General features: G+C 45.1%; 1 protein-coding gene across 1 annotated transcript in view; it reads right to left on the reverse strand.

The window, feature by feature from the left end:
* LOC149460093 (uncharacterized) overlaps window positions 1-16,198 on the reverse strand; it is a 185,672-nt gene that overhangs the window by 14,392 nt on the left and 155,082 nt on the right. The window contains exons 58-59 of the mRNA XM_089680165.1: window positions 6,058-6,177; window positions 4,212-4,382 (exon numbers count right to left, since the gene is read on the reverse strand). Of these exons, the coding sequence (XP_089536291.1) occupies window positions 4,212-4,382; window positions 6,058-6,177 (291 nt within the window). The remainder of the gene's footprint in view (window positions 1-4,211; window positions 4,383-6,057; window positions 6,178-16,198) is intronic.

Here is a 16,198-nt window from a genome sequence, read left to right on the forward strand (position 1 = left end):
TGCCATTAGTACAGTGTCAGTGGGTTTTTTTTTTGCACTTATCACTGTATTAGTGTTTTTGGGGATGTCAGTGACCCCAAGTCAGTACCCCCCAATGTCAGAATGTCCGCCGCAGTCCCGCAGTCCCGCCATAAGTCGCTGGTCGCTGCCATAAGTCCCTGATCGCCGCCATAATTCGCTGATCACCGCCATTATTAGTAGAATAAACAACTAAAAATCCCAGTATCTTTCCCGCCATTTGTAAACGCTATAACTTTCACATAAACCAATTAATTTACACGTATTGGGTTTTTTTTTAGCAAAGACATGTCGCAGAATGCATTTTGGCAGAAATTTATGACTAAATTTGATTTTTGCATTTTTTTTTACTGGACATGTTTTATAGCAAAAAGTCCAAAATATTGTTTTTTTTCCTCAAAATTTTTTTTTATAGCGCAAAAAATAAAAACTGCACAGGCGATCAAATACCACCTAAAGAAAGCTCAATTTGTGCGAAAAAAAGGATGTAAATTTCATTTACGTACCGTATTGCATGACCGCGCAATTGTCCACAATTATCAGTTGAATTAGTAGCAAAAAGAAGCCTGGTCATTAAGGGGGGTAAATCCTCTGGAGCTCAAGTGGTTAACAGCAATGAGTATAATGTCATTTATTACATGATCTATATACATAAATTGTGATACATAAAAATATAATATGTATAATTCTAGTTTCATTATCTCATTAGGCCAGTCTACTTTTAACATTTGGATTTTTCGTTCGTGTTTATGAAGATTCCTTGGACATAAACATCCGAGTCATCTTCTGTTTCCGCTCATGAGTGATAGCGCTTGATAGATTTTTTCGTACAACTGTCATATCACCGCATAGAAAATCGGTCGTTTGTATGTGAAACGACAACATTTTTCACTGTTGTTCAACCGTTTTTTTTTTTTTCGTTCACAATATCGTTATTGGTTAAAACATTCTGCTCATCAACGAAAAATTGTTCGATCAGTGGTTCCGCAAAATTTTTTGTACAATTTTCTTATCGTGTGTACGGGGCATAAGGGACTATTTGTCTATTTTGTAGGCCAGGTTCTAGTTTTTGAAAAGAATGCTAGAAAGCACACGAAAGAAACATGAAAGAACTGCACAGGCATGCTCACCTCTCCTTCTCAGAAGGTTTCATGGCTATCATGCTGATGTTTTGGTTTTAACACCAAGACATTTTTTATACAACAAGTATAGAAATAAAGTATAGAAATAAAAAAAAATAATAATCATAAAAAGTTTCAACATATTTCTGACTAACTGTGTTGAAGCAAAATACAGTCAGGTAACTAACAGAGGCCAGCAGAACAACCTCTAATCAGTTTCTCCAGTATTCTTCTCCTGTTTGTATGGGGAATCTCAAAATTTGTAGAGTTATGAACTACAGAATATCGGGGGCTATGACGAGGCTCTGTAGCTTATGTATGTATTTGCAAATGTGTGCTAACTAAATCCCTGTTTTTAACGCATACTGTTAGACAGGTTAATTCGTTTTGTTTGCAGACTGGTTGGCAAGTTGAGCTGGGAATTTTTCTTTTATTGTTTGACATGCGTTGCCCTTCCATGTGCTCCTTGCTGTGAAGGCCAGTTATAGACTGGGGCAGTGGCCATTTTTTGTACTGTTGAATTGTTGGAGGGGGCTCACTGGACACCTTAGCTGCCATTGTGCTACATGCTGGGTGTCCAGTGCGCTCCTGTACCTTTAAGGAGGAATGGGCTCCCTCTGATCCACCTGCCCTTGGTCTATCCATTAAATACATGTGCCTCTACTATGGGGGCTCACAAAATTTGTAGAATAAGAGCTACAGAATATTTGTGTCTCGTGACGAGGCTCTGTAGCTTATGCATGTATTTGAAAATGTGTGCCAACTAAACCCTTGTTTTTAATGCATACTGTTAGACAGGTTAATTCGGTTTGTTTGCAGGCTGGTTGGCAAGCTGAGTTGGGAATTTTTCTCTTTTGTTGTTTGACATGCACCGCCCTTCCATGTGCTCCTTGCTGTGAAGGCCAGCTATAGACTGGGGCAGCGGCCATTATTTGTTCTCCTGTTTTTAGCCTGAATGCCAACCTGCAGGGGCTTCCTGAATTGGGTTTCAGGAGCTGCGAGGGGATGATACACAGGACATCAGCTCACTAGTATTTGACAACTTGGTTTAGGCTATGATGTGAAGAACTTGCTACAGTGGCCATGGCCAAAAATATTGGCACCCCTGCATTTCTGTCAGATAACCCACAACTTTGCCCAGAATATTGTCGCAATTAAAAATGTTTAGGCATTCTCATGTTTATTTCTTTTGTTTGTATTAGAATGACACAAAAAGTGGAGAAACAAAATAGTGGCAGCTTCTCGAAATTGTAAGAAATAATTGCATTCCAAGTTTGTAATGCTCATTTAATTTGTAATTAAACTCACCAATTAACAGGTGTTAAAAATATAGAAATCATACCTGCAACCAGTTACAATGGTGAAAAATTGACTCAGCCTTTCTGTTGTGTGCCACATGGAGCATGGAGAAGAGAAACAACAGCAAAGAATTGTCTGAGGATTTGAGAACAAAAATTGTGGAAAAGCAAGGACAATCTCAAGGTTACAAGTACATCTCCAGAGATCTTAATGTTCCTGTGTTTATAGCCCATGGCTAATCTCCCTGGGCGTGGACGAAAGAACATTAATCAAAGATTGCAACAAAGAATTGTTGAAATGGTAGCTAAAGAACCTTGATCAATTTCAGGACAAATTTAAGATGACTTTCAGGCACAGTTTACAACTGTGTCAGCTTGCACTATACATCGCCATCTGAATGAAAAGTGACGCTATGGTAGGAGACCCAGGAGGACCCCACTGCTGACACAGAAACATAAAAAAGCCAGATTGGAGTTTGCCAAAACTTACCTGATGAAACCAAAATCCTCTTGGGAGAATGTGTTGTGGACAGATTAAACAAAATTACAGCTTTTCGGTAAAGCCTAACATTCTACTATTTTCAGAAAAAGCAATGAGGCCTTTAAAGAAAAAGAATGCAGTCCTTACAGTGAAACATGATGCAGGTTCATGATGGATGAAGGGGTTGCTTTGCTGCTTCAGACACTGAATGTCTTGGCAGTGTGCTTGACATTATGAAATCTGAAGACTACCAAAGAATTCTGGGATGCAATGTAGGACCCCGTGTCAGAAAATTAGGTCTCCATCAGAGGTCATGGGTCTTACAGCAGGACAATGACCCAAAGTACATGTCGAAAAGCACCCAGAAATGGTTTAAGACAAAGCGCTGGAGAGTACTGAAATGGGCAGCAATGAGTCCAGATATAATTCCCATAGAGCATCTGTGGAGAGATCTAAAAACAGCAGTTGGGAAAAGGAACCCTTCCAATCTGAGAGATCTGGAGCAGTTGGCAAAAGAAGAGTGGTCCAAAATTCCAGCGGAAAGGTGTAAGAAACTCAGTGATGGTTACAGTAAGAGATGATTTCAGTTATTTTTTTTTAGAGGGTGTGCTACCAAATATTAAATTGAGAGTGCCAATAATTTTGTCCAATCCATCTTGTGGGTTTTGCATGAAATGTGTCAGCTTTTTCTTTCTCCACTTTTTTGTGTCATACCAATAAAAACAAAAGAAGTAAACATGTAGCTGCTGACTTTTATTTTTTGACAGGGTGAGTGGAACTCTGCTTTAACAACACTCATCTCCATTATGGTGCTTGCAGATACCAATACTGTAATGTGTTAGAACCCAACTCTAGCCAAAATGTTTTATTTTGTTTGATAGGGCAGTGAATGGTTAGAATGCCAGTCAGGTGTTTAGCTGTCTGTATGCCTATAGAGGGGATTTGCCATCATTATCTATCACATGATCACAGAGAGAAAAAAAAACTTGACTAAATGTTTTGCTCTTCCCTACTTTACCCAAGAAAGAAAAAGTCTGGAGGTAGGCACTACATTTTGCAGACTTGACCACTGATAGATGACTGAACAACAAACACCCACCATATTCCCTACAAGCAACCACACTATTCCAGTATGAGTGTCACAGGAAACAAGGAAAAAATCTCCCCCAGGTGGTTACAGACAAAAATACAAACCTGTTCAATTCTTTTGTATCATATCCACAACTAATAAAAAACTGTGTGGGAGTTAGGCTTTTGAATCCATGTCTACAAATGTAAATCTAAGCTGTTTACCTGGCTTGAGTTGTGCCGGATACCTGACGCTTGTAACCGTGCATTTTTCACCACTGTATGGATCAAGGCACTGGCATACAGGCTTGCAGGATGGCAGGCTTCTTGTACATGTTCCACCATTACTGCAATAATTGGAATCACATACACTACACAAACACACTGTGCCATTCCCTGTAGATAAATCAAAACAGTATATTGGTTAGTTTACTTTTGTGCTGAACATATTGGAACTTATTAGCATGATGTGGAGAAGCAACAGGATTCTACAGTTCTAGTGCAACAGGCCTGATGGGTAGCACTTCATCAAAGCCACTCTTCGAAGATATAAAGTTCAGCTCTAGGTAAAAATGACATCTTAGCTGTGGGTGCATGTCTCATATTTTTAGAACAGAGGTTGTCTCCCGAATATTCAAATCTGAAGCTTGGAGCTATACTGTTTACTCTAAAAGCTGAGAATCTTCTTTTTTAGGCAACTTACACCACTTTCAACTGCCAATAACAGCATGAAGGATTATGGCAACATACTGCCACACTTTTAAAGTCACGGTTTCGATATATATATATATATATTTCTATATATTTTTTTTTTATTTTTATATATATATATATATATATATATATATATATATATGCTGTCCGTGGTAGGTTGTGTTCATCAGTTTGGTGACTTTTAGAGAAACCAGCCTCTGGTTGATATATTGTATATGGCTGGTGGTCAGTCAGCCATTGCAAAGTGGACACGTTACGTATACTGCATAATGTCTTTGTTTCTGTTTTAGATCATTTGACCTCCTTAGTACAATATTTGAGTAATCTTTGTTGAGAAAAATCCCGCCTTATAAAAAAAGTTATCTTATATAATTCAGTAATACAATTGTTTTTGTTCAACTGTTAAAAAAGAAAGCAATCACCAGGTAAAGAACCCCAGAAAAATCAAAACAAAAGAAGGTTGTGCATCCTAGTTACCTGTTTTTAGTATTAACCCCTTCCCACCACCACCCCTTTATAGTAGAATCTAAAAGGCAGGATGAGGAGGTGGACTTTCGATTCTAGTGACCTATGTGATTGGCTGTCACATCGTTCACATGATTGCAGAAATCCTTTCCCTTTGAACGCTTATATGCAGCCACTCAGCGTTATAGCCCACCTTCCCAGTGGCTATATAAATGCATATGGCCAATGGTAATTTTTCCATTTATTTAATTAAAATAAAAAAAATAAAAAAAACATTTAAGGGTGGACTCGCACTTGCACTTTGAATCGGTCCTGTATACGGTTCAGCCCCTTGGACCGATCTGCTTGTGTATTGTGAGTGCTTGAGCCAATTGGAAGAGGTGGTCACGGGCACGGTTCACTTATGATCTGGAACAGTTTGCTGCAGTGTAAGTGCAAACCATGCCAGAGCACATAGTTCTCCATAAAAACTGTGTTCAGAAGCATGGATCACTGATTTAATTAGCAGTGATAATGCAAGTGCATCCGGGACCACTTGTGTAATGTGAGTGTAAAGAACCAGGGGCGTAGAGAGGGGGAACAAGTGAATTCGGGCATGGTTCAATAAACCAGTCCCAGTGTCAGCGCATCCTAAGAGAATTTAAGAGCCTATATAAAAACACAATTTTCCTTCTTCCAGCTTTGCCAACTTCCCATCTACCTGATTTTACCCTTTTGGATAAAACTATGAGTCTTTCAGTAGAATTTTTGTACAGTGGATAAAATTTAATGTAAAAGATACATCGGTATATAATACAAGCAAGATTATTCCATCATGAAACATTTGTACTTTATATCGTTTTCTGAACACTAGTCACTCATACTAACATAAGACCTGATTTATCTACGTTACCTGTGAATCCATCTTTGCAGGAGCAGTTGTAACTACCAGGTGTATTAGTACAGGTGGCATATGGTGAACAGGAATTGTTGGCCTGGCACTCATCAATGTCAGTGCAGGTGTGTCCATCACCTTGTTAGACAAAAATATTTACAATTAAAAACAAATACAGATTTTTTTGGAAAACTTTTTTTTCGGGAGGGGGATTACACACACATCAGTAATGTTACACATTTTATGTACCTGTGTGAGGAAAAACATATACTTTGTTTCCATGATAAAACACTGTTCAATTACATGTTTGCAGTGCACATAGATGTAAAGGGTAGGAACAAAATGCTTTTCTTTGTGTTTTTGAATTTTAAATACCTTTCTTTGAACTGAATAATGGTTAAATTGCAGCCCAGCACCTGGCAATAACCGTGATTTACTAAAGCATTACTTCATGTTCAATTTCAAAATTAATTTTCACTTTCAAAAGTAAATGTTTCCCTATCCTAGTAAATAAGGTGAAAAAAGTGAAAATGTCCTTTGCATAAGACCAATGATGTACAAAGAAAATTAAAAAACAGCCTTTTACTTGTTCATGATTGGTTAATTGAAGTCCGCTTACTTAGCTTAGTGAATGGTATGATGTTCTCTAATTTTCCTTGCACAAGATTAGATATTTTTCAGTTTTCACTTTGCTTCAAACAGGAAGTGAAAAAAATCCCTGCAAATTAAGGGAATTCCCTGGAGACCCCCAGGTCACCAGAACTAATGTCCCCATTAAAAGATTCCCCTCTGCTGGGATTTTCTTTTACTTTCACTTTCAATGTTAATGATCAACTGGACAAATAGAGAGGGTGAGAGGGGCGGAGACAACAATATAAATAGTTCTAATCCCTCTGCAAACTAAAAAAAAAGTTTTGGCTTTAGTTGTACTTTAATAATTGCTCACTTCTAATATCCTTTATATACTTGAGAGCAGAAGGTATTTTGATTGCTTTTATGAATATAATGTTCCTGCAGTTCTGATAATGCATGAATTAAGGCTGAAATTAGGCTGATTTTAGATCTAAAGGTGCAGAATTTGGGGCTGACTTGAGGTCTGATAGTTCAAGAATTGGGGCTGATCTGATGTCTGAATATACAGGAATTGAGGTTCATCTGAAGTCTGAAGGTACAGGAATTAGGACTGATCAGACACCTAGGGCACACTATTCTTCACCGTCACAACAGTTGCCTAATGCCTGTAAATTGACACATAGGGATTTATTTGCTAAAATTGGAGAGTGCAGTCAGGCTCACTTTTGCATAGAAACCAATCAGCTTTCAGGTTTTATTGCCAAAGCTTAATTGAACAAGCTGAGGTTAGAAGCTGATTGACTTCTATGCAGCAGTGAGCCTGATTTTGCGCTCTCCATGTTTAGTAAATAAACCCCATGATGTAGAAAAGGTTGCGGATTGCAAAAATAGTTATGCCATACAGGTGGGGCATGGGTGAGACCTTGATCTTTGCAAAGATTAACTTTCCCAAACAATTATCAGGAGCTTCATAGGGACTGGCGAACCAGATGGCCAAAAATAGGAGCAGGAACTTTATGGTGCCTGCTATACAGTACTTTAGGTATTTATAAATAGTTCACGTTTAGTAGAATATAAAACAGGAGGCAGACAGAGACACTGAGAGGAAGGGGACAATAAGAAGGGGAACTGATAAAGGAGCTCTTGTGAACTGTATGAGTACAAATCCACCTACGTATTTAAAAACAAAATTATATTACAAACCCAATGACATTCTAGGTCTAAATGCAATCATTAAAGTAGAGCTATAGGCAAAACATTTTTTATAGAGTAAGGGAAGGTTATAAACCCTGTCAGATTTTTTTTCTCCCTCTTTATCCTATTGGGGAGATTTCCCTTCATTTCCTGTCCCATAGCCAAATGGGAAGTGAGAGAAAATCTATGCAAATTAAGGGAATTCCTTAAGGACCCCTAGGTCACCAGAACTAGTGACCCCATTGGAACATTTCCCATCTATTACTTTGCTGGGGACAACCCAAAATTTTGGATTATCTTTTGCTTTCACTTTCCCTCCAGAGAATCTACCCCCCTTCCTGACCAGGCCATTTCTTGCGATACAGCACTGCTTTACTTTAACTGACAACTGCTCAGTCATGCAATGCTGCACCCAAATTAAATTTCGCCCTTTTTCCTACAAATAGAGGTTTCTTTCAGTGGTATTTGATTGCCTGTGTGTTTGTGGTTTTTTTTGTGCGCTAAACAAAAAAAGACCAACAATTTTGAGAAATAAACATTATTTTTTACTTTTTGCTATTAACAATGTTCAGTAAAAAAGAATCTGAATATGTGTAAATTAATTGGTTTATGTGAAAGTTATAGCATTTACAAGTGGCAGTATAGATACTGGACTGGGGCGAGCATTCTGACACTGGGGGGAACTGACTTGGTGTCACTGACATCCCTAGTGACACCAATACAGTGATCAGTGCTAATAAACAGCACTGACACTTTACTAATTATTATTATTATTATACAGTATTTATATAGCGCTAAAAGGTTTGCTCAGTGCTGTACATTATAGTGGGGGGCAGAACATGACACAATACAGTGACAAAACAAAACACGAGGGATTCAAGGGCCCTGCTCTTTCAAGCTTACAATCTAAGAGGAAGGGGATAGTGGTACAGAAGGAAATGGCTGTGGGGGATGGAGTGGTGGGAGGAGTGGAGGAGATCGTTTGTTAGGTGAGGGTAGGGTAGGCTTCCCTGAAGAGATGGGTTTTCAGGGTGCGCCTGAAGGTGAGGGGGGTAGGTGACAGTCTGATGGATTGGGGTAGTGAGTTCCAGAGGATGGGGGAAGTCCTGGAGAACTCCTGCAGTCGGGCGTGGGAGATGGAGACCAGGGAGCTAGAAAGTAGGAGGTCTTGTAAGGAGCGAAGATTACGGGTTGGGTGGTATTTGGGTATCAGGTCGGTGAGGTAGTTTGGGGCAGCGTTATGAAAGGCTTTGTATGTCAGTGTTAGTAGTTTGAATTTAATGCGTTGGGCAATCGGGAGCCAGTTGAGGGAATAACAGAGGGGGGTAGCAGAAGAGGAGCGGTTGGTAAGGTGGATGAGTCTGGCCGCTGAGTTCAGGATAGACTGAAGCGGGGATAGTCTGCGATGGGGTAGGCCGGTGAGGAGGGAGTTGCAGTATTCCAGACGTGAGATAATAAGGGAGTGAATGAGTTGTTTAGTAGTGTCTGGGGTTAGGAACGAATGTATTTTGGAGATGTTGCGGAGGTGGAGCCTGCATGAGTTTGTCAACGATTGGACATGGGGTTGGAAGGACAGGTTTGAGTCTAGAGTGACACCTAGGACTTTGTCTTGTGGGGTGGGACTGATGGTGGAGTTGTTAGTCGTGATGGAGAGGATGGGGGGGGCGCGGGCTTGGGGAAAAATCAGTAGCTCGGTTTTGGAAAGGTTCAATTTGAGGAAATGGAGCGGCATCCAGTCTGATATATCGTTCAGTAGGTGGGTGATATGGGCGGAGACTGAAGGGGTGAGGTGAGGGGTGGAGAGGTAAATTTGCGTGTCATCGTCGTAGAGGTGATAGTTGAAGCCATGGGAGTGTATCGGTTTGCCGAGGGAGGAGGTGTAGATGGAGAAGAGAAGGGGCCCGAGGACCGAGCCTTGGGGGACCCCAACAGAGAGGGGGAGAGAGGGGGAGGTGGTAGCATTATAGGTAACGCTGAAGGAGCGTTGGGATAGATAGGAGGAGAGCCAGGAGAAAGCGGAGTCTCTGATGCCGAGGGAGTGTAGTTTGTTAAGGAGGAGGGGGTGGTCGACTGTGTCGAAGGCCGCGGAAAGGTCGAGGAGTAAGAGGACTGAGTAGTGGCCATTAGCTTTGGCGGTTAGCAGGTCATTAGTGATTTTGAGTAGGGCGGTTTCGGTGGCGTGTAGGGGACGGAAGCCAGACTGTAGTGGATCGAGGAGGTTGTTGTCAGTGAGGTGGGCGCATAGGCGATTGTAGACTAAGCGCTCAAGGAGCTTGGAAGTAAATGGCAGCAGGGAGATGGGTCTAATGCTACTGGGCAGGAAGGGGTTAACATGTGTGGCGATCAAAGGGTTAACTGTGTGCTGTTTCACAGTATGCTGTGTGAGTGCTTTCCACTGTAAGTACACTACTTTGCATTCCAGCGGCCATCTTTTGGGATCTGTGCATGTTTGTTCTCTGTGGAGCTTCTGCTGTATCCTGGAGCTGGGATGTGAGATTCCTGAGGAGGTTGTCTGACATTCATTGTCCATCTGGAAGAAGTTTGTTCTAATAAATATGCCTTTTTAAAGTGATTTAAATGTGAGTGGCCTTAATCCTTGATTTTATTTAAAAACGGTAATTTTCAATATTACACTATCTGAGATTTTCTCTCCCCGGTTGTATGGTGGAGCCTATACTGATGGTGAGGATTCCTATAGAGCGGATACGAAAGAGGGTTTAGGATCCCATAAAAATTCCTAAAAGGCGTTTCATTCACCTAAATCTGGTGAGTGTATTTGATGTTGGTTTGCACGGGTGGAAGGTGGAAGTTTTTCTTTGAATTTGAAGAATTTTTTGATCTTTTTGCACGACCTTTTTGTGATTCACGAACTTTTGTTGTCTATTATTATGATGGACTTTCACTACTAATATAATTTTTATCATATATTGATTTGATTTAGAGGTCTATGTTTGCGCTGTTTATTTATATTTACTACTTTGTATGGCTCTGCTATTGTCAAGGTCCTACCTTTCTTCAGAGCTTGTGCATCTCCATGAGCTGGCCTCCATCTTGGTTTTCTGCAAAGCATGGTGGGAACCTTTATGCCTTCAGGCTTCTGCGGCTCCTCCTCAGAAGGGTGTGGTTGAGCACATTTAAACCTGCTGTCTGCAAGTGTGCTCTGCACTTGTGTCCTGTATGTTGCCCTGTTGCAAGCTCTTGTGTTGTTCCCATTGCTCTCCTGGTAACCGACTCGGCTTGGACAAGACTACTCTCTGCGTTAACCCTTTATCTGACCTCCCGTTGTTGAACCCGGCCCGTGACCTGAGTATTCTTTGCCTACCGTCTAGTACTGTCTGCTCCGTTGTTATTGACCCGGCTTGTCTGACTACTCTACTCGTGATCCCATCTAGCTCCCACCAGCTGTACGCCATTGGCGGCAGTTGTTATCGCAGCTGGGGTCACTCGGGGGCCGCGACCTGGTCTCAGGCTGCGTCAAGTCCATCCCCACCATCAGGGGCCCTGGTGAAGGGTAGCCTGGGGCTTAGACTCCGCGCCCTGAGGGACTCTGGTCTGTGGGTAGTGGCTGTCGTCAGTCGCAGCGTGACCGTACCATAGGCCTGCCTGCCCATTCCAGCGTTCCTGCCCTGACATTACACAAGTGCCATGAATCCTGACGGTGCAGGTACGCCTTCGATCCCTATGTTACTCGCCAGACTTGACCAACAGGATCGCTTGTTGGATCAGTTCGCTCAGGCGTTGCAGGCTCTGCTTGCACGCACAGCGCACCTTACCCCTGGGGCTATTAGGTCAGTTGTTACTCCGGTGGACTCTCCCACTGTTGCTCCGGTTGTTGCACCTACCTCTGCATCTGTTGCGGAACCCGCGGTACCCAGAGGTATGACTGGTTCTGCCCCTCTTCCTCAGCGCTTTGGGGGGGAACCGAGTCAGTGTCGTGGTTTTCTTAACCAAGTGGGGATTTACTTTGAATTAATACCTCACGCTTTCCCTACTGAGAGGGCAAAAGTGGGCTTCCTAATCTCGCTGCTCTCTGATAGGGCCTTGGCCTGGGCTAATCCCTTATGGGAGAGGAATGACCCGGTGATTCACGTGTTTACCCGTTTCGTTGCCTCCTTCCGTACGGTATTCGACGTACCCGCTCGCTCCGCTTCTGCTGCCAAATTGCTCATGTCCATGCATCAGGGTTCACGAACCGTTGTCGAGTACGCCATCGAATTTCGTACTTTGGCGGCAGAGGTGGGTTGGAACAATGAGGCTCTGGTGGCTGCTTTCTCTCATGGTCTCTCTGATGCGTTGAAGGACGAGATCGCAGCCAAAGAACTGCCTGTGGAGTTAGAGGCACTCATCTCCTTCCTAATCTTGATTGACACCAGGCTCAGAGAGAGGCCTTCATTTAAGGAGCGGCTGCGGAGGCCTCCTAACCGCTTGGCGCCTACGTTTTCTGTCCCACCCGTGCCTCCCTCTCCTCCCACGCCTCCTGGGGATGGTTTGTCTGGTAGTGAGCCCATGCAGCTGGGGTTTGCTCGCCTTTCCGAGGGGGAGCGGGCCTCTCGGCGTCGGGAGGGTCGCTGCCTGTACTGTGGACTCGGGGGGCATTTTCGGCAGTCCTGTCCGGTCCGTCCGGGAAACGCCCGCACCTGAGATCCTGTCGGGGGCAGATCTTGGGTGGAGTTTCCTCGTCCCCGGTTTCCCGTAAAGATAAACCGCTTATCACCGTTGTCCTCTCTTGGGCAGGAGGCTCGGTGACGGCCCAGGCGCTGGTAGACTCTGGGGCTGGCGGTTTGTTTATGGACAGTTCGTTTGCGGCCCAGTACTCCATTCCTCTGCAGGCTCGAGAAACTCCATTGGTTCTCGAGGCGATAGATGGCAGGCCCTTGCAGCCATCGCAGGTTACCCACGAGACCCTGCCGGTGGAGGTAGCTATTGGGGCTGTTCACAGGGAATTGGCCTGTTTCCAGGTGATTTCTTCCCCGCACTACTCCGTGGTTTTGGGCTATCCCTGGCTTCAGAGGCACAATCCGACCTTTGATTGGCGATCGGCCGAGATTCTCTCATGGTCACCACGGTGTGGGGCTGGTTGCATCCGTGGTCCGGTTAAGGTGCTGTGCACCTCCTCGGACTCTGTGCTGCCCACTGAATATGGGGAGTACCTGGACGTGTTTGACAAGGTGCGCGCCGGTGCCCTGCCTCCTCATCGTCCATACGATTGTGCCATAACCTTACAAACTGGTGCTACTCCTCCGCGTGGCAGGGTGTATCCTCTTTCGGTGGCAGAGAATCAGGCCATGGAGGAATACGTTGCGGATGCGCTTTCCCGGGGGCACATTCGCAAGTCTACGTCTCCAGCAGGAGCTGGGTTTTTTTTTGTGAAAAAGAAGGGAGGTGAGCTGAGACCCTGCATTGATTTTAGGGGTCTCAATCGGATCACGATTAAAAATGCTTATCCTATTCCGTTGATCACCGAGTTGTTTGACCGCCTCAAGGGAGCAACGGTCTTTACTAAGCTCGCCCTTAGGGCTGCCTACAACCTTGTACGGATCAAGGAGGGCGATGAGTGGAAGACCGCGTTCAACACCAGAACCGGCCTCTATGAATACCTGGTTATGCCCTTCGGGTTGTGTAACGCACCCGCGGTCTTTCAGGAGTTTATTAACGATGTCTTACGTGACTTGTTGCAGCAGTGCGTGGTGGTTTACTTGGACGACATCCTGGTTTACTCTGCGTCTATGGAGACTCATATCCAGGATGTTAAGCGGGTGCTGCAACGGTTACGCGAAAACGAGCTTTTCTGTAAGCTCGAGAAGTGTGAATTTCACCAATCCCAGGTTGCCTTTTTAGGCTACATCATTTCCCCGATGGGTTTTTCTATGGACCCTGAGAAGGTTTCAGCGGTTCTGCAGTGGCCTCGTCCCAGTGGTCTTCGGTCCATTCAGCGCTTTTTGGGATTTGCCAACTATTATCGGAAGTTTATCAGGAACTTTTCCACATTGGCAAAGCCTCTCTCAGATCTGACCAAGAAGGGCAGTAACCCTCATGAGTGGTCACCCGAGGCCATCTCAGCTTTCAAGGCTCTGAAAGCCGCCTTCACTTCGGCCCCAATTCTGTCTCATCCCAATCCTGGGTTGCCTTTTGTTCTCGAGGTTGATGCATCTGAGACAGGAGTAGGCGCCCTCTTATCCCAGCGACGATCACCCGAGGGACCCCTACTTCCTTGTGGGTTCTACTCCAAGAAGCTTTCCTCTGCAGAGTGCAACTACCAGATTGGAGACAGGGAGTTGTTGGCCATTATTCTGGCTCTCAAGGAATGGAGGCACCTGCTTGAGGGTTCTGTGGTCCCGGTCCTAGTTCTCACTGACCACAAGAACCTCACATATCTCTCGGAGGCTAAGAGGTTGACACCCCGTCAGGCCAGGTGGGCTCTGTTTTTGTCACGTTTTAACTATGTGGTCTCTTACTTGCCTGGTTCCAAGAATGTCAGGGCTGATGCCTTGTCGCGGCAATACTCTGAGCTGTCCAGGGAGGACACTGAGCCGACCTCGGTCATTCCTCCTAACCAGATCCTGGCTGCCATTCGTACCAACCTGACTTCTCCCCTTGGGGAGCAGATTTTGGCGGCTCAAACTAACGCTCCCCCTGAGAGACCTGCTGGAAGATGTTTTGTACCTGAGGGATTGCGTACCCGCTTGCTACGTACCTACCATAATGCCAAGACTGCCGGTCATCCTGGTAGGAACCAATTGTCCTGGGTCGTTTCTCGGTTATTCTGGTGGCCATCTCTCCGTTCTGACATCGCCTCATATGTAGCAGCTTGTTCGGTCTGTGCCCAGAATAAATCTCCTCGGCACCTTCCATTGGGCCTTCTGCAACCCATTCCCAATGGGGAGCGTCCCTGGTCACACCTGGGAATGGATTTTATTGTGGATCTTCCTGCGTCTCAAGGTCATACGGTCATTCTTATGGTGATCGATCGTTTTTCTAAGATGTGCCATTGCGTTCCATTCAAGAAATTGCCGACTGCACAGGAACTGGCTACGGTTTTCGCCAAGGAGATCTTTCGCTTGCACGGGTTGCCCAAGGTGATTGTCTCGGACCGTGGGAGCCAGTTTGTGTCCAGGTTCTGGCGCGCCTTCTGCTCCCAGTTGGGTATCGAGCTTTCCTTCTCTTCGGCCTACCACCCTCAGTCCAATGGGGCTGCGGAGCGTTCCAACCAGGCCCTGGAACAATTCCTTCGTTGCTATATATCGGATCATCAGGACAACTGGGCCGATCTCCTGCCATGGGCAGAGTTTGCGAGGAACTCGGCTGTCAACTCCTCCTCTGGGATGTCCCCCTTCATGGCCAACTATGGGTTCCAACCCGCTGTATTGCCTGAGTTGTTCTCTCCACAGGACATTCCGGCTGTGGATAACCACCTGGCTGCTCTGCGCTCCTCATGGGGGCAGATTCAGAGGTCCTTGAAGGACTCAGCACAGCGCCAGAAGCTCCAGGCTGATCGTAGACGGTTGCCCGCTCCCTCATACCAGGTCGGAGATCGGGTGTGGTTGTCCACTCGCAACCTCAAGCTTCGGGTGCCCACACCAAAGCTGGCCCCCCGTTTTGTTGGTTCTTTCCGCATTCTTCGCAGGGTGAACCCGGTTGCCTATGCCCTTGCTCTTCCTCCTGGGATGCACATCTCCAATGTCTTCCACGTATCCCTGTTGAAACCTCTGATCTGTAATCGCTTTACTGCCTCTCTGCCTCGTCCTCGTCCTATCAGGGTCGACGGTCATGAGGAGTATGAGGTGAGCCGCATCTTGGATTCTCGGTTGGTCCGCGGTCGGGTACAGTTTTTGGTCCATTGGCGTGGTTATGGTCCCGAGGAACGTTCCTGGGTTCCTTCCGCGGATGTTCATGCTCCTGCCCTCCTCCGCGCTTTTCACGCCCGATTTCCTCAGAAACCTTTTGTGGAGCCACGGAGGGGGAGGGGCCCTTGAGGAGGAGGTACTGTCAAGGTCCTACCTTTCTTCAGAGCTTGTGCATCTCCATGAGCTGGCCTCCATCTTGGTTTTCTGCAAAGCATGGTGGGAACCTTTATGCCTTCAGGCTTCTGCGGCTCCTCCTCAGAAGGGTGTGGTTGAGCACATTTAAACCTGCTGTCTGCAAGTGTGCTCTGCACTTGTGTCCTGTATGTTGCCCTGTTGCAAGCTCTTGTGTTGTTCCCATTGCTCTCCTGGTAACCGACTCGGCTTGGACAAGACTACTCTCTGCGTTAACCCTTTATCTGACCTCCCGTTGTTGAACCCGGCCCGTGACCTGAGTATTCTTTGCCTACCGTCTAGTACTGTCTGCTCCGTTGTTATTGACCCGGCTTGTCTGACTACTCTACTCGTGATCCCATCTAGCTCCCACCAGC

Source organism: Staurois parvus, unplaced genomic scaffold (assembly GCF_062004578.1).
Source record: "Staurois parvus isolate SC_StPar_1 unplaced genomic scaffold, SC_StPar_1.0 ptg000235l, whole genome shotgun sequence".
Taxonomy (NCBI): Eukaryota; Metazoa; Chordata; class Amphibia; order Anura; family Ranidae; genus Staurois; species Staurois parvus.